Here is an 18,472-nt window from a genome sequence, read left to right on the forward strand (position 1 = left end):
ATGTTTTCTGCCAGCAGCTTACAAGCAATAAAAAGAGAGAAAATATTTTAGTTTCATTACAGATATAAGGAAACAATAGTTTAGTCTTGCCTGCAAAAGGACATAAGAAAACTGGTATAAGGGACTGTACAGACAATAGCAAACATCACTGTTCTGTTAATCTTGTGGGTTCCTCTGACAGAGGTAGCTCTAGACATAACATGTATTATCCAAGGCTTCTAAAGGAGTACAAACAACCACCCCAGTAGTAAAGGCACAGTGAGAAATGGCTCTCAAGCTTGACTTATAGTACAGACAAGCTTTGGGAAAGAAGGGAACGTATTTGGAGTTAAATGCACATTCCACTTTAAGAGTGTGGAGACAGCAAATATGGATCCACCAGCTGGGCAGCACTGGCTCTTGTGACAAGCACTATTATCAAATTACTACTGGTGAAAGCTGATTGTTTTAAGAAAATTTTCTATGGGGAGGGCAGGGCATATGGAAAAAAACAAACACACATTTAGCATCATTCGAGAAGACTGACTTTTTTTCAGTGTTGAAGAAAACATAGATGCAAAAAAGTCTTACAGGAGAAATGCCTGTTTGCTGTGAAAAAAACACCAACTGTGGAATCATGCTGACTTCCTTTGGTGAAAGGATCACAAGATTTATTTTTTTTCTCACACTATTTCTAGAGAACATTCTGTAGGAAAGTATGTGTGACAGCATCAAAGCAAGTAAGTTGTTTTAGCTAAATAAAACATATCTGGTTCCAACCTTCTGATTAGAACTTTGTTACTGGTTATAGTTCAGCTTCCTGTGTATCTCAGCTCAGAGACAACACCCACTCCTGTTGAATGAATAGCACTACAGTAAATACCAATATGAACCTCTTGCTCTTGAAGAGTGCACTCTGGAAATGTAGGATGGATGAACCAAACAAACTCAAAGGTTTAAATATCATTCCCCACGCACACCCAAAGAAGATGGGGTTTCATGTTCAGTGCAGTCCTATTTACTCTGTAGAGGAAGAAGCTGTCTCCAACTTTTGTCTAACCCTGTAAAATCCTTCAAGACTGTTCTCTTGCAGCCATTTAGTCTGTCAGGCAAATCTGACAGCAGCAACCTCCAGCCTCTATCCTGCATCTTTGGCAATTATAACCACTTCATCTTTGCTTATGCAAATGATTTCAAATATACAGAGATCCAACAAAGTTAACTGCAAGCCTGTAGTTTAGTCTTTAACCATAAAATACAGAAGAATTTAAAAGACAGCAGAAGTCAGTAGACAGTGATACATGGTACAGAAGGTATCCACACCATTTTTAAGCCAAAGGGGAAAGTAGCCATACAAAACAAAACTGAAAATCCTTAGTTAAAAGTGTTAGGATAGCACACATAAGAGACCTCCCCACATTTCTGGCTGCTGAATGCTGAAAAAAATGCATTACAAGTTTGATTAATTTTTTTAACAGAAATGCCTATCAATAACAATTAACCACCACAAGGCCCTATCAAAGGAAACACTGGACTTTCCTCTACACCCAAAACAGACAATGTTTTCAGACATAACATGTAATACAATTTTTATCAACACAGTTACTCTTGTTTCCCCACACAAACTTATTTTCCTAGATATGCCATCCTGGTCGCCTCTGGAACCTCAGACAGACAGGAATAAAGATTTCTCAACCTTAAACTGCAACACAATGTTGTTAAAACAGACTTCTTACAGTATTGTGCTGGTGATAATGAGCAGTGTCAAAGTAGCCACTGTCCTTCAAAGCAGAAAATAGGAAGCTGTGCCCAGAATCATTGTGAGCAGTGAGTTGAGTTCCCTGGAAGATCTTCCCTGACTCAAGGATTTCTCTGCTGTCCTCAGTATGTTTTAATTTGAGAGATCTGCCAGTTTGACAGGCCTTAAGACATGCCTGGAATACTATGAGGTATGTACTTGCTCACCAAGTCTCCATCCTGAAGTATAAAATTACTCATTCCTTCCCTTATCCCACTAATTACATTCCCACTATTAAATAAATGTTGCCTCTTTTAGCCAGTTTCTATCAGAGATTAAGGATCTCTGGCAATACATTTACCACTCACAGTGATTGTATCAGCATTGTAGTTGCAGTACAATGGAGCTTCCTTCACAAATTCTGAACAAAACCAGCTTTGATGTGATTACTTCCCCAGCCCCTCCTCGAGCTCACCAGCAGCGATGCAGGGCCACACAACACCAGATAAAGTTTCTTTAATTCTTTGTGTTTACAAAAACATAGCCCTGATAAAGGGGATACAAAAGCAACTTGGAAGAGTATCAAAAGCCAAAACTGCTTTCTGGCCCCTTCTCCAGTCTACACCAGTTGAGCTCATCCAAGGTCAGGCACAAATTCCAGTAAGAAAACAAACTGCTGCTTTGGAATAAAGCACTTGCTCAGCCCAGAACGACTGTAGGCAAGTCTGGGGAGCTTAAGCAGGCAGCCTGTCAGCTTCTCTGGGGAGAAAACAGGAGGAAAACCAATTTCTCTTGTACTTACTTGAATCCAGCTCATATGACTGAGCTGCTGCCTGGCTCAATCCAACTAGCTGGAATTATTTCTCTGTCAGTCTTGCTGCAGTTCAGAGGGCAAACACCTCTTATCTTCCTCAGACTTTGGTGGCCTTCAGGAATGGACCTCAGCTGGCCAGGGTTTGATGTCAGGGCACTCACCACAACACCCCTGTGTGTCACTGAACTGCCAGCTCAGGTTATATGAAGTCTATGAACACAGACACAAATACCAGCCATTTCTCAAAGACTTTCTACAGTCTGACAGAGCAGCAATTCTCTCTCATTTACACCATTCAACACAAGCAATAGATACTTATACAGAAAAAGTAAAAGCAGAATAACTCCCTGTATGAGACAAAATCAATCATTTGGCTCTGCTGCTGTAACTTTTGACACCTGAAGGGTTAATTTTCAGGAAGAAAACTTCAATACTATTTTTAGATAGTTTTAATCTTTTTTTCTTTAAATTATGTTTGCTTTAGATCAAAGACAACAGCAAGACTTTATTATTAGCATTATTTGACCCCTATGACCTCTTGTAGCTTTTCAGAAGAAAGTCTGCTTCAAAGTTCCAGTCCATCTTTGAATGTTCTGAAATATTAACCAGGATTAAGAGATTACAAGTTAACTGGGAGGATTTAAGAGTATAAAGTTGAACTTCTTTCTCTTGGAGGAAATAAAGTACTACTTATGCAAACGAAACTTGGGCTAATTGAGTTTTCCTTTCAACACAGATTTCTACATTTGTATTTAAGCTCCTTGCAAAAAGATGAAGGAGTATTAAGACAGTATGACAAGCTCTTAATTGTCACAAAATGTTAACTTTAAAGCAGTGGGGGGGAAGCACAAAATACAAGTTTGTATTGCTGCTACAGAAGCAGGATGCAAGTCCCAGATAAAGCACCCAACAAAAATGAATCGTTACTACTCATTCTGATAAAGAAGCACTTCTTTGTGTTCTGCTGCAGCCTCGAAATCCCCTGAGTCACCAGGCATTGCTTGGGAAACTGAAAAACATGTGGAAAATGTTCAGTAGTCTGGAGAGTATCCAGTGTTACATGTAATTGCACAAGGAACTCCTGTACTACCAGTTGGAACAAACTGCTGTTACCAGTTGTTTGCTCCAAACAAAACTTGACCCTGTGGATCAGTTGCCTCCAAATTTTTCATCAATTAACACAGCATGGAAAAAAATATTTCAGTGTGAACACCAAAGATGTGTGTATTTATTTATAAATTATTTACATATTCTACAGTACTAATATTACATATATTATAAAATGTACAAAACCCAAGAGGTTTTGATGGATGAAATAAAAGGATTTTTAAAAAGTGTTTCCCATATCTTTATTACTGGTATAAAATATTTTCTTCCCAGCCCCCAGTGGATGTGTGCACCCCACTTCAGAAACCATTGATGTAGGTGGCTAAACATGCAACAAGCTGTTCGATGCATTTAAATGCTTGGAATGAGAATCAGCTGCTCACAATCCCTCCACAAACCTGTAAATACCATTCCGAAAACTGCCCGGCAGGGACTCTTAAAATGCAAATATGTGCCAAGCCACTGAAGCTGAAAGGGTTGGGTTTCTCGTTGGTTGGTTTGGGGTTTTTGGTTGTTTAACTTTAGAACTTCCTTTAATTCTTCACACTGCTGAACTCAACTAGTAAATACTTTCTCAGAAATGATACAGGAAAGAAAACAACACCTTTTATCCTTCCAAAAGCAATAACACTGCTCTAATTATTACACACCAACACACATTCCCGTTTTCAGCTGGTATTTCAGCAAAGCTCAAGCTGCTTGTGGGTATATCCTGAAAGTTAAGAAAGCAGGAGGTTGTCTACATTTTTTTAAATCCTATTTACTCTGCAAGAAGGGAACTGTCAAACAGGAAGGAGAAAGATTTTATTCAAAACTACTTACAAAACTGACAGCTTAAACACTGTGTTCACTCATTCTGAAGATTCTCTATTAAAAGTGTGCTCAGTTACAGCTATGCTGAATAAGTATGAAAGAAAGCTATCCTATCCTCAAAAAAATTTAAATATAAACATTAAAGTAGCAGAAGGATTTCACAATTAAGGAAATTAGTTTGTTTTGGTAATCACTGAGCTGACTTATGTTAATGCTTCTTAAGAGCCATGAGAGAATTACTGGCAGGTGTGGTGAGCCAAGTCTAAGGTAATGTTTCCCCTCACTGTCACCTGTCCTTTGACACCATAATTAAGTTTCCTCTTTGATTGCCCAGCTAATGAGACTCAGCACAAAAAGAATTATGGATTGGAAACAAACATTTCTAGCACTAAATAAGGGAATTATACTCAAAAGCTTGGCACGTGTTTCAGGAACAGACAGTAAAGGTTTTCAGGACACACACACCACACATATCCTCACCTTTATTTTTAATGTTAGGGACAATTTGACTATTTAATCAGATCACAAGCAGCAACATATCACTTAGACATTAATAGAAGACACATCAATCAGGGAAGAACCCAACCATCAGTGAGAACTCAACCAACACGTGGGAAAGTTGCTCTTTTTCCTAAACTGAAAAAAGAGAAAAGAAAAGCTGAAAGTTGACAGTTAATGACAGACCAGCATATTTATCATTTACATTCTGCAGCTCCTCTTGGGCAAGGTCATATACTTTTAAATTTGGCTCAGAATTCTGTTTTGCACAATGCTGGCATCATTTACATCATTTTCTTCAGCATCTCAGCATGATTTTACCCACTATCCCTAATACTTTACCAGAGATAAAGACCTGGCAAATGACTCAGAACACAAGTTTTCCAGCTCAAAGTATGTTCAAGTGCCTTGTTTTCAGAAGTTTTACAAAGACACAGCAAACACTGCTTCAGGGTTCTCTTTAAGTAAGAATTCTTCCTTAGAATGAAAACCTGAGTGTTCAAGTGGTATTTCATTCATTTTGGTTCAGCTTTCCAGGAAAACAATTCTCTCCCAGTTTTTAATGGGGAAGTAATTGGAGATGTTTGGAACAAGAAAACACAACTGAGGATTAAGTATTAATGTACCTGTTTACCAAAGCAGAGCTTTCATAAAAAAGAGGTTTTGCACTATTTCCAAATTCCTCCTCTAGAAATATGTCCAGTAATTTTTCTCTTCTAGATTCTCTGTCTCCATTACTTTGTTTTCTATGAAAACACACGAAATGCAATGATTTTAACAAATAGGTAAGTAATGAGAAGATGACCAGCTCAAATAACGGGTGACCAGCAGCTGGGTTAACTCCACAGATGGTATCAGAGCACTTCACTAAAGGTTTAAACAGATCAAGGGAGAAGAAAAACCCGCACATGGCCACAGGTACATCCGTCCTTTGGGGACTCTGTTTTCGGGTTCCGTCTTAGAAGTGTCAGTTCCTGGTTCAGATTTTTGCATGGGATTCTTGCAAACGTGCTGTGGCTAATTCACAATTGAAAACAAACTAGGAAAAGTTTCTGTTGATATTCATTTAAATAAAGAGAGGAGAGAAATCATCCTAGACCAAGTTAAGGTTACATACCAGGACAGGGGGTTTTCAAGAAATACAGATTTAGCTGTGCATATGAATTTCTCAATTAGAATAACAAGACACATTTTCCTAACAAATCCAGAACATTCAATGAGCAGAGCTACTCTGAGTCACAAGTTCACAGCAAGTTTAACACTTAATGAGAAACAAATTTAGCAACTCAAAATTTGCATCTTCATCTCTAAAAACCTCTATGTAAATTAAAAATTCATGTTCTCTATAAGATTAAATATGAATTGTGAAACTTCTAAATACTTTAATGAGTAGACGCAAATCTTTGAGATATCTGAGGGTAAAAAGTACATTCTGCCAAACTGACTCTCAGTACACAAACCTAAAGGATGAGTTTCTGAAGCACATTCAGTGTTTAATCAAGCTGTATTTGAGACATATTTGCTACTGCACTGAAGAATTTGCTGTTAAATAAAAATGCTTAAGTACCATCTGAGAAGTCTCACAGTTTGAGGAAGTATTTAGTGAAGTCCCTGTGGAGCCCCTTGACATTCCAGGGCTCCTGTGGCAGCTGCAGCAAAGCCCTTGGGAAGAGAAGCAAGACAATGTTCTCCTGTTGCCAGTCCCACTCCCACTACCAGCAAATGCTCCAGTGCCCATCAAGTGCCTCCTCAAGTTCCACAAAACCTTCAGGGAAAGGTCTTTAAAAACCCTCACCTTAAAAGCTACAGCATTAACTTCCTTTCTGGGACACAGTTTCAAGGTTTCTCCTGCATGTTTAACAGTATCAATTTAACACCATTAAAAAAAAATCCCATTCCAATCTACAATAATTGTTTTTAAAAAGCACAGGCAGCATATCAAACAAATGGCTGCCTTTTTGTGCAGTTCAGAGAGTTTAAAACTTAAAAACATTGAAGTTTTAATGTTCCCTTACACCTGTAGCACTGAAATATCACCCACACTGTTAAACTGTGAAAGAACCTAATAAGAACAACAGTATTCTCAGATGAATAAACCACAAGCCTCTGGTACAGATGCAGACCTTACTTATTTGAAGTCAGTGCCTTCTGTTCTAAATATTTTAGTTGCAGTTAGCCTGCAATTTCCTATTCAATATTTAGTTAATACTAACTCATGAGATCAAAGAGGACTCCAACGTCTGCAAGGAAAATTCAAGGCACAAAAATCCACTTGAATTAAATTCATTTAATTCTGGGGGAAAAGAAAAAAAAAGAACCAGCAACACCAGAATATCAAGCTTAAGAAGCTTTTCATGCATTTAAAACCTCAAGTCATTTCAGCATGGGCAGGAACTCCAAGACACCTGCATATATGAGTTAGGACAAGATTTGTATTTCCAGAACTTTTCATAGAAGGAAAATGAGAATAAAAAAGACAGGAACACCCTTGTTATATTCAACTTATCTGCTAAGACTCCACAGGAAAGTAAAGAAGCACCTCACCTCAAAATTTATTTAATTCTCACCAGGTGAGGCTGTAACATACTATTAACCCAGATAAGTCTCAGTTTCAGGTTTATATGCTCTGTAGAAAGAATCATGGATAACATTACAAAGCAAATCTTACTTATTAAAAGGGGAAAATCATTTCTCTCTGATAAATACATTTGAAGATCTTGCCTCACAGTGCTACAACACTGACTAATGTATGTAATATTTAATCCATCAAAGGGCATCGAGAAGCCCATCCCAGTCCCCCAGGCCCCTCCGTTCTCTTGTACGAGAAGGAACGAGCAGCAACAGGGGCCCAACTGCTCAAGATTCAGGCACATGTTCCTGCTGGGTTGCAGCGAATTCAGATCAGCTCTGACATCTGGTTTGTCACAAAGTACATGGCGCTGACAACTAAGGAAGAGTAAGGAAAAGAGGGAACAGAATGAGCAAGCAAGGGCGAGAAGCAGCGCAGGAACCATTGCAGATAAAAAGGTGTCAAAAAACAGCTTGAGGTTCCTTATGAAGTAACTTGAAATATGGAGAGAATTTTTCTAAAGCTCCAGCCTCCTGTGGAATTCATTTCCCAGAATAGACAGGCAGTTTTCAAGACATACTGCTGAAATTCAGGAAGGCAATTTTACATGAAATAATTCAGTAGTAGGAGTTAACACTCAGGCCATCACCCCCTTTAGAGCCCTGCTTAGGACTGCTCTATAGCCTTAAACTTACCAATACATGTATTGGTATCAGTGGTTTCACATCTTATACAATTAATTAGCTCATGAACTTCACTTGAGCATTTTCAGACACAAGACTTCACACAAAAGAACTCCTCTCCTCCAGTCCACAGCCATGAAGAACAGCTCAGGAATTCTGACAAGTAATTTCTTACACAACTCCTGTAATGCCTTTGAGGAGTAAGGCAAGCACACATTTAGAATATTAGATGGCCTTATGATTTGTGTTTCAGGGAAGATTTCACACTATCAGACTACGGCATTTATCCTGAAATCTGTCCCCTGATGCTCTGAAAATGCTGTTTGGCAGCATGTCCCTCATTAGAAGTATTTAAAAGGCATTGCTTCAGTTGCTGATTCACAACCACTTTTAACAGATGAAAACAAATACTGTACCAATACATTCCTGAAGTCATTATTTGAAACAAACAAATGGCTCATTTGCCTCAAGCTACAATTCCAAAGGAAATACATGTCTGAAAACCACCTTACTCTTACAGGCAGAGGCAGCAATGGAGTCTTTGAGCACGACATCCCTAAAAGCTGTGTTAAAATAATTCCAATCACTCAATACCTGATAGGTTTTTCCTCCAGGGTGGTGGGAATCAGCATAACTCCTAGAAATAGTTTTAGTAGCAGCTTTTCCTAATGTTATTTAGCAAGGTATTGCTGCCTGGAGTATTATCAAGGCCAACACAATGATAACAGAAGCTCTCAGGACACAACAGTCTCATTCCTTTTTCTATTGATAAGTAAATGCTGAGAAGAGTGAAGTGCCTTCAATACTTCTGCTCCTTTCTATACATGTATACACATGCAAATATAAACACATAAATTATACCAATATCACCAGTAAAATTGTGTTTGTAACCTGTGTAGAATTACCAGTTAGGAACAGCAGAGCATGAACAGAGTAAGCCAAGAGTGAAACCCTGACCAAGACCTGATGGAAGGTATTTAAGACATAATTGACCAACACATGCTTTTTCACTACACTAAAAAAAGTACACTGTAGACAGCTAAATTCCTTAAAAATCCATGATGTCAAAGTGATTAATGGATTTCCTGCAGGTGACTCATTAGTGCTTTCACTTTAGAGCATATAAAAAAAACAGAAACATCTTGTAAACACAGGCAGACATCCTTCAAACTGAGGCCAACCTCAGACTTTGCTTATGGCAAATATTTAACAAGATTTTTTGCCTTTTCAAGCTGTTATCTCCACGATTCAAAGAGGCCAGAAACACAGCTTTTAAGATTAGCAAATTTCTGAACATGCCTTTATAGTTGAGGGAGGAGAGTATTTTAAAGTTTAGTACCAGTTCTTTAGACTCAGACCTACCATATAAAGCAACACTTTGCAAGGTTTACCAGCACTATCTATTTCAACCCATGAATGTACAAAGATTAACTCAGACAGAATAAATCCAATACCTCCAAAACCAAGCAGACACACATAGTTAGATTACAGCCTTTTGACAGATTATTAAACATGTCAATGAACACAAGTTATGACTTCGTTTGCTTTTTTTAACATTGCAGTGACTCATCACACAGAAATCCATTTGCTCATTTCCGTCAGTGGCCTCAATTATAAATGTAATAAAATTGTAAAATTGAGGATATGCAGCTTTGTTCAATACCAGAAAGAGCTATTGATCAAAAAAATACTTCCTGTAAGAGAACTGTTTCTTTCTTGGGCTTGCACTCAACATACTAAGGTAGTTAATTTCCTAAAGTCAGCTGTCTAGAAGATGATGCACAGACAGGGTTGGAAAAACAAAACCACAAACACATTGAAATGAGAAAGAGTGACTAACAATCGAGAGTTTCAAGCAGACCAAGAGAATTCAGTATCACATTACCTTTCATTAATCTGCAGGTCACACACACGAGGGATCACATGGAAACTGGCTGAAAATGGAGAGGGAGGCTCAGGGCAAAATGCTGCTGAACAGCACACAGACAAACTGCAGGGCACTGGCAAAGCCTCTGGGAGCATAATGGACACCAAGAAAAAATAAATAAACACAGCAATGGCTGCATGAAAACAAGGGATTGATGCTTTTAAAATGAAACTTTTGAAACACCAGTCTCCAGAACTACAGCTCACTAGTTTGTGCTTTTATTACTCTGGGTCCAGTAGGAGCTTTTATGCCTATGCAGGTGACTACAATTACCACAAATCCAAACCTGAGGGAGGTTTTTTCACTCTGTGAAAGAACATACTTCATTGACCAGCAGTGGGTTTTGCTGGCTTAACATCAAATACTTTGTGAGATCACTTACCAATCAAAGTATTGCTGGGTTAGTGAAGCTGATGGAATAGAATTAGTCACACTAACTTGACACAGACTGTGATTTTATCTAAGAGACACAAACAAATTGCACTGACAAGACAACTCAAGAATGAAAACACAAGAAAGTGCAGTATGAAAAACAGTTCTTCAGAAAAACAGACAGCAATGGTATTTGATGTTTTTGTATAGATCTGACCAGTCTTTTTAAAAAAAGCTCATAAACTACTGTACTCAGACAATGGACCTGGCCACATGCACACTCAGACACCAGTTTTGGCATAGTGTGGATCCCAGTTTTGGAAAGCTGTGAATAACATATGTGCAACCTGCCACATGTTTGGTGAAACCCACAGCTCTTTAGAGCACCTTCACCATATAAACAGGGTCAGTATGGTCCTTTACATCAAAGCTACATATCGGAATCAGGGAGTCATTGAGTGGTTTGCATTGGAAGGGACCTTAAAGATCATACTGTTCCAACCCCCACCAACAGGCAGGGAGCCCATAATTCCCAAAGCAGGATGGTTTCTAAGGGTGGTATTTCATTTTATAGCCACCTTTACTAACTAACTTCCCAGACAGGACGGGATAATTGCCACTGTTTCAAAATTCCCATTTACACAACTCCATCTCAATTTTTGTTCACGTTACCATCTCCTCAGCCCGGTATTAACACAGAGGGAGGAGGGATACATCTAATTGTAGCACTGTAGCTATCAGCACACAGCCACTAAAAAATTCAGCAGCAGTTTAGAAACAACAGAATAGCAAGGGGTTGGGATGAACCTTAAAGACCATCCAGTCCCAACCTAGCACAGCCACCTGTTCGGTTCTCCCGGAGGAGGCGACCAGGGGGACACACTGGCCCAAATCGCCATTCATCCAGCGGGAGCATCCCTTATGTAAGGCTGACCCCAGCCCGGCGCTGCTCCCGGGGGGACCAGACACCGCCGGCACCGGGCACTGCCCGGGCACTCGGGCTTTATTTCGCGGAGAAACAAAACACAGGGCGAGGGAAGGTGCGTGCCCGGCCGTGCCGCGGGACACGCGTAACCCTGCGCGGCTCCCGCAGCCCGGGGGGACCCGCGGCCGGTCCGGGAGCTGCGGGGAGCGGCGGCACGGCCGGGACCCCCCGCCCTGCCCTGCCCTGCCCGTCCCGGGTGTCCCTCTCACCGGCTCTCAGCTGCAGGCTGCCGTCCCTGCGGCTGCACCACAGTGCGCGCTCCCCGCGCTGCAGGATGTAGTGGTCCTTGGCTTGGAACAGCTCCATGCTCGGGCGGCTCCGGCAGGGAGGGAGGGCAGGAAGGGGCGAGCAAAGAGGGGCGCGCGGGGCTATCCCGGGGCTCTCCCTCCGCCGCGCGCGCCCCCGGGGCGGAACGCGGGGAACGGGAAGGGCGCGGGGCGCGCGCGCCGCTCAGCCGGTCCGGGCGCGCGCTCGGGCCCCGTTCCGGGCCCGCCGCCGCCGCCGCCGCGCACGTGACACACACCGGGCCCGCCCGCGCGAGCTTAAAGGGGCCGCGCGCCGGGGGGCGAGGCCGAAAGGAGGGGCCGAGGGGTGGGGCTGCGCGAGCGCTCCCGCCCTCCGGTCCGTGCGGGGGCTGCCGGGGCACATTCTATGTCCCCTCAGCACCATCCGTGTCCCCTCAGCCCGACCCATGTTCCCTCAGCCCCACACATCTCCGCTCAGTACCACCATGTCCCCTCAGCCCCATCCGTGTCCCCTCAGCCCCTTCGATCTCCCCTCAGCCTCATATCCCCTCAGCTCCATCCATGTCCCCTCAGCCTCTTCGATCTCCCCTCAGCCTCATATCCCCTCAGCCCCATCCATGTCCCCTCAGTGCCAACCATGTCCCCTCAGCCCCCCCCCCCGTCCCCTTATCCACATCCATGTCCCCTCAGCCACATCCATCTCTCCCCAGCTCCATCCATGTCCCTTCAGCCCCATCCATGTCCTCTCAGCCCCTTCCATGTCCCCTCACTCTCCCATCCATGTTCCCTCAGCCCCTTCCATGTCCCCTCAGCACCATCCATGTCCCCTCAGCACCATCCATTTCCTCTCAGTGCCATCCATGTCCACTCAGCTCCATGTCCCCTCAGCTCCATCTCCCCTCAGTCTCCCATCCATGTTCCCTCATCCACATCCATGTCCTCTCAGCCTCATCTCCCCTCAGCCCCATACATGTCCCCTCAGCTCCATTTCCCCTCAGCTTTTTCATGAGGGAGCCACTGTAACTATTTGTGGAAACGGGCAGGAGCTGATACAGAATGTAACCAGTGGGGAAAGGAAATCTCAGGACAGTAGCACAGAACTCATTTTGATTTTAAATATTTATACAGAAGGCAGCATCCCCGGTACAAGTGCAAATCATTCCCTCTGTCCCCTCTCCAGACAACACTGGGAAATGCACCAGCAAACTGGCCATTGCTCCAGACCCTTCCCAGCCTCACTGACAGCCCGCAGGCTTCCAGAGCTTTGGTTCCTCAAGATCTTTCCTGAACTGAGGGGCCCAGAACTGAACACAACACTCAAGGTGTGGCCTCCCCAACGCAGAGTCCAGGGGAAGGGTCACTGCCCTGGGCCTGCTGGCCACGCTATTCTTGATACAGTGACAAAACAGCTTTGGTGCCATCCCAGGGATGGGCAGCTGGAGAGATTCACCTCATCAACTCACAAATAAAAAAAAGTTGCAAATGATTATATAACTGTCTACAGTAATAGAACAGCAGGACTTTCCAACTATTCTTTGAAAAGATTGATTTCTCTCTCATAAAATGTTTCTCCATTAATGTGTATTAGTTATGCTACAAAACATGTGACTAAAAGACATTAAGAAATGAGAAATCTCCTTTTAGAGTGTTAACATCCAAGACCCAGGAAGGACTTTGATTTTGGAAGGTTCTGAGCAGCCAGCCTAGAAAAGCATTTAAGTGCATGCATGACTTTGGGTGTATAAATTAAATATGTTTGATTGGACATTAACATCTCTTAGGATGCACGTGTGCTTCAGAACATTTCTGGAGTGAAGACTAAGAACTGAATGTCTCAATGGGTCAAAACACAACCCTTTTTTCTGCTCCCATCTGTTTAGTCTGCACTATCATTCACTAAATATTCATCACTCGCAATATCATCTCTATTCTGGTTGCGTTTCCCAAGCAGTTCAATGCACAAGGTTGCCATTAAAATGCATGCAAAGGATTTCAAGGACGGACTTTGTTTTGCCCTTGTTCACGTTTTGATCAGGGCTTTTTTTTCCCCTTGGGTAGTTTTCTGTTTGCATTCAGTGTGTTTTCCATGGATTCACAGCTGGCTGCTGTTTTTATGAGCCTGTCAGCTTTAGTTAGCATAGGGGGGGAAATGGAAAATTCATTTTGTATTTTTGTAATTCATTGTCAGTAGCTAATGAACAGTAAGAAAATTCATAGGCTGACAAATACTCAAGCACCTTTGGTGTTACCTGATTGCCCTCAGCTTGATTCAAGTTTAAATGTTGATTAATGGGAAGGGATGTGATTCAGTAACACTCCACACTTGGAAATACAATTGACTGGATAGATTGGACAAATACATGACTTTTCCTGAGATGAAGAACACCAGTTTTGGAAATGACACTGTAGAGAGTGTGAGGAACTTTATTTCTAATTGTCTGTGATTACAAAGTCATGGAACAATTTTTGGGGTTTTTGGCTTTTGTGCTTCTGGTAGCTGCCAGAAAAATATCAGAAAAATCTTGGGTCATCTTTTTTTGACACTGAAGTAACTTTTGTGTTACCCTTAATACTCCTTGACAGTTTTAAATCTAACTGTGCTTGTCCTGTCTATTTTCCTCCCTGTGTGTCCAGGCAATGCCTCCATATTCCTCCTTGGCAGTCCCTACCCACTTACACCTTCCATACACTTCCTTTTTGCATTGGAGCCCTGGGAAATTTACCCCGTTCAGCCTCCTGATTTTCTTGCAGGTTTTTGTTTTTGTTTTTTTTTTAAGATGAGAAAAAGTGGTTTGCTTGTTTCTGTAACTCAGGTGCTTCCAATGTGTTCCTACTAACACAGGAATATGAATAACATGTCCATGATGCCATGGATAAGGACTTGTGCAATATTCCAGATTCCAGTCTCCCAACTCTGTGAGATGGCTAATGATGCAAGAAGGGCTCTTGAGTTACTTTCCTCTTCCAAAATACTTTTTTGAAAAGGTTTTTGTGTGCTTTTAAGAGGGTTTTTGTTATGCATAAACAGACCCTCTGAAAAGCCTGGCTTCGAGGAGGAACTCCTCAGAACAAAAGTCTCCTGACTGACAATATAGCAGATAAAAGAGATTTGTTTGGGACAGCCAACATTTGCCACTAGAACATTTCTGAAGTACCTGTAAATGTACTTTCAATATTAAATACTCCAGAAAATACTTGTATGTTGTGTTTTATAACAGAAAAAATACAAAACTACTGGCATGAACATTAGCTTTTGGCAAGAAAATGAAAACTTTCTCAAAAAACAGGGAAAGCAGTTCAGCATAAGAATTTTTGCCAGAATTGAGTTTTGGCTTTTTTTCCACTGAAATAACTGTTTCATGTGGCATCTGTAGCTATCTCTAAAGGAAGAGCTACCCCAGTATTTTCTCCTTTCCCCATGAAAATCTCTTACTTGCAATGGGAATATTTCCATTTCACTGAGCAGCAGGAAAACAATAACCTTTTCCCCTCAAAGCAATGTGTATGTGGTTAATAACTGCAATATACTGTGTGGCTTATGGATAATGTATTGATTTTCCTCTATTGCACTTGCTTTTAAGAGCAAATCAGTGAGACTATTTTCAAAAAGTAAATGAGAATGTTTTGACTGCATACAACTCTTTTATACAACTACAAATTGCACTTTGCAGGTGACCAAGTCACTGCACATGAAAAGATTCCTCACTGTTGTTTGTCTGCCTTCATCAATTAAAATAATGTTTACACTATACCAAGACCATATTCAATTCCTGATTTCTCCAAGGTAAATAACAGGCTGTTCTTGATAGTCATTGTTTTAAAATTCACATCTAATTTAAAACAGATTCCACTTGCTTTTCCTCACATGGCCATGCTGCTTTTCCAGTGTTTTTTCTAAGTGTACAGAGTAAACCAGTTCAAACAAAGTCCTTCACAAAGTGGATTGCAGTTCTCACTCCACAGCCTCATTTCAGTCTGTTCCTTGACTAAGGGCTGATGAACCATAGCCAGAAAGCATCCAGGAAATCTGCACAACAGACTCCATTTTCCTAAGTGTGGGCTTTTACACATTTGCTTTACCTGAAATTTTCCTTCCTAGACCTGTGTTTGATAAAATTTCAGTGTAAGTGTATTTAAAACAGGCTTTCTCACAAACACGTCTTTATTAAGGTGGCACAAGGTCACAATTTGGGCTTCTATGGAAATATTTCAAAGACAATTTTGTCTTGATGGTTCTAGAGCACTGTCTTGGGAGTGGAGCAGAATAAATTTAATGAAAAATGAGACAGAAATCCATTAGCAATGCATTGAAGATATATTCAGTAAAATAAGATTTAAAAACAGTCTGAGAAAGTTAATTATTTTATTATCCTTTGGAAGAGCTTGCCTCACTGTCTTTACTCTTAATTTGAGTTTTTTTAAGAGCAAAATAATTCACACTAAAAACCCCCAATTTTTCATTTAGAAAAGATGAAAAATAAAATTTCTGGATCACTGGAATTTAATATGTCTTCTGGAAAAAACAAGATTTTTAGGAGTGGGGTTTTTTTTCTGATATCATTCAATCAATTTGAATCAATTTTGTGAGTAGCTTTCTTGGAAGTTGGTTTATTTTCCCTGATTTTTTTTCTATTTTAATATTATTGAAACAAAAAGCATCATTATCTTTGTAATCTTACCAGGATTCACTGAATCTAGCTTTCCCCTCAAGATTTATCATACTTTCTATCTCTATTTCTGAATATGACTACTCAGTTTCTCAGTATTTCAGCAATTAGGTAGCAAAATAGCAAAAATAGCAAAATATCTGCATTCCATTCTTTGCATAAGTAACTTCATATGCTGTGAATGCAGCTGAGGCCAAGCATCAAATAACACCTGAAGAACAGCAGGAGTTGCCAAGTACTGAAGTGTTATATGCTTCTTTTTGTCACTTTTCGCTGGGTTTGGCTGTCACAGGAAAAGGAAATGTATTAGTTATTCAGTGCAAAATCTGTCAGTTTTAAGTGATGGAAATAAATGCAGGAAAAGTGGTTTTTTTAAAATCATTTTCCTCTTGCTCCATGTTCTCCTGGCACTTATTATTTTATGCTATATTTATGAATTATCATGCATTGTTTACACTAGTGCCATGCCCAGGAACTCCAGGTATAGATAAGGACCCCCACTGAGCCAGGTACTGTGAAAAGCCAGAATGTAATGTCTGTTCAGAGTCCAGAGATTTAGAACCCTTATAAAAGTCAAAGTCAATAACAGAATGGGATGTTTAAGGGATGGGAATATCAGATCACAGGATGTTATTGATCAGCTTGGAACCCAGTGCATTTCCAGATTTAAGCATTACCAAATTGGGATGAAAAACATACTTTAGTACTCCATTCAGTTAATAAAGTTGTAATACCAATTATTTATATGATATCACTCCAATTGACTTCGTTCTCTGTATCATGACTAACATGCTTTTAAAAAAGCACAAGTACCTGCATAGCTGCAGCAAAAAGCCTATGCAATAAATTAACTTGGGGTCAAATTCTCCTTTCCTTACCCCAGAAGTTGTTCCAGAGGGTACTTTTCATCGTAAGGTTTGTCATGCTGTGACATTCAGCAACAATATTGCTAAAACCAGCTTAAATAATCCCTTCCTCCTCCCCAGCTGTGTGTTTCTATTCCTGTACCATGCCTGCACTGGATGGCCACAAGCATTTGTGCAGCATATTGTGAACTGAATTTGCAGATGCAGAATAACCTACTAAGACACTGTTTATGAAACTGGACTCCAAACCACAGTAGTGGAGCAACAGTGCACCTACCTGGTCCTTATTGAATAGAAGCTGAATTTTTTAGGGTCCAGACTTACTTTAGTGTCAGTCACTTGACAACTCACTCTGGGTTGCCAAGCACAATCTGATCATGTCTATATTACAAACACACTAAAGCAAATCACGCCTACTTTAGGAAGCAGTGCTATAGGATAGGAAAGGATTTGGCAAACTAAACAGCTGGCACTGAGGATCCAGCTTCTGAACTATGCACATTCCAGGGTTTTTAATTTAAGATTAGACCTAGTTTTGTCCTACAGACCCCTTAGCAACTCAAGCATATCAGAGGCAGTTCTGGAGTGCATCTCCTGGTATTTGTTTCAAGTAATCCACTTCATGTCATACTTAGAGCAGCAGAGTCCTGTAGTGACAGTCAGAGGTTGCCATCCAAAGGAGCTTTTCCAGCGGCCATCACCTTCCCAAATGACATGAGCTGGAACGGTAAGTGGTCTTATGTAAGCCTTGCTGTCTCTTGCCCAGATTCACCAACGCAGAGCTGATGGCTGAAGAGGTGATTGTTATTTACACTGGTGGTGAAATTATTCTGTCAGACAGAGCCATAATAAAGCCTTAGTGACACACGTACCCATTGGTCTCTAATGGAACTCGTGTTTACAGAACCTCAGCCTCTGTGTAACACTACACTGACACTGCAGAGACACCTCTGTGCTTAAGAGAGGAGTAAGGGTGTATGACATTTGAAGAGTGATATCGAGCCCCGTCCTCCCGAGAGCAGAATCTCTAGCTGCTAGGCAATAATTTAGGTCAAAATCCACTTATCAGCTTTTCCTTCATCTGTGGCATGTGCATAAAAAAGTTCTGTATAGATTTTGCAATATTCGAGCTCTTGATGCTCAGTTAAGTACTGTACCGGTAATTAGAATTCCTTTGACTCTCAAAGGGCTAAACCAGAAGATTAAAAG

General features: G+C 41.0%; 1 protein-coding gene across 3 annotated transcripts in view; it reads right to left on the minus strand.

The window, feature by feature from the left end:
• Positions 1-11,987, minus strand: part of INPP5F (inositol polyphosphate-5-phosphatase F) — a 41,754-nt gene extending 29,767 nt beyond the window's left edge. For 2 of the 3 annotated variants that reach the window (XM_071563446.1, XM_071563448.1), the window contains exon 1: positions 11,695-11,987. In XM_071563446.1, the coding sequence (XP_071419547.1) occupies positions 11,695-11,791 (97 nt within the window). In that variant the 5' untranslated portion in view covers positions 11,792-11,987. Of the gene's footprint in view, positions 1-10,086; positions 10,109-11,694 lie in introns of those variants that run through there. The other variant, XM_071563447.1, reaches the window with a different exon arrangement.
• Positions 11,988-18,472: the final 6,485 nt, after the last annotated feature.

The sequence above is a fragment of the Pithys albifrons genome, chromosome 9 (genome assembly GCF_047495875.1).
Source record: "Pithys albifrons albifrons isolate INPA30051 chromosome 9, PitAlb_v1, whole genome shotgun sequence".
Classification (NCBI taxonomy): Eukaryota; Metazoa; Chordata; class Aves; order Passeriformes; family Thamnophilidae; genus Pithys; species Pithys albifrons.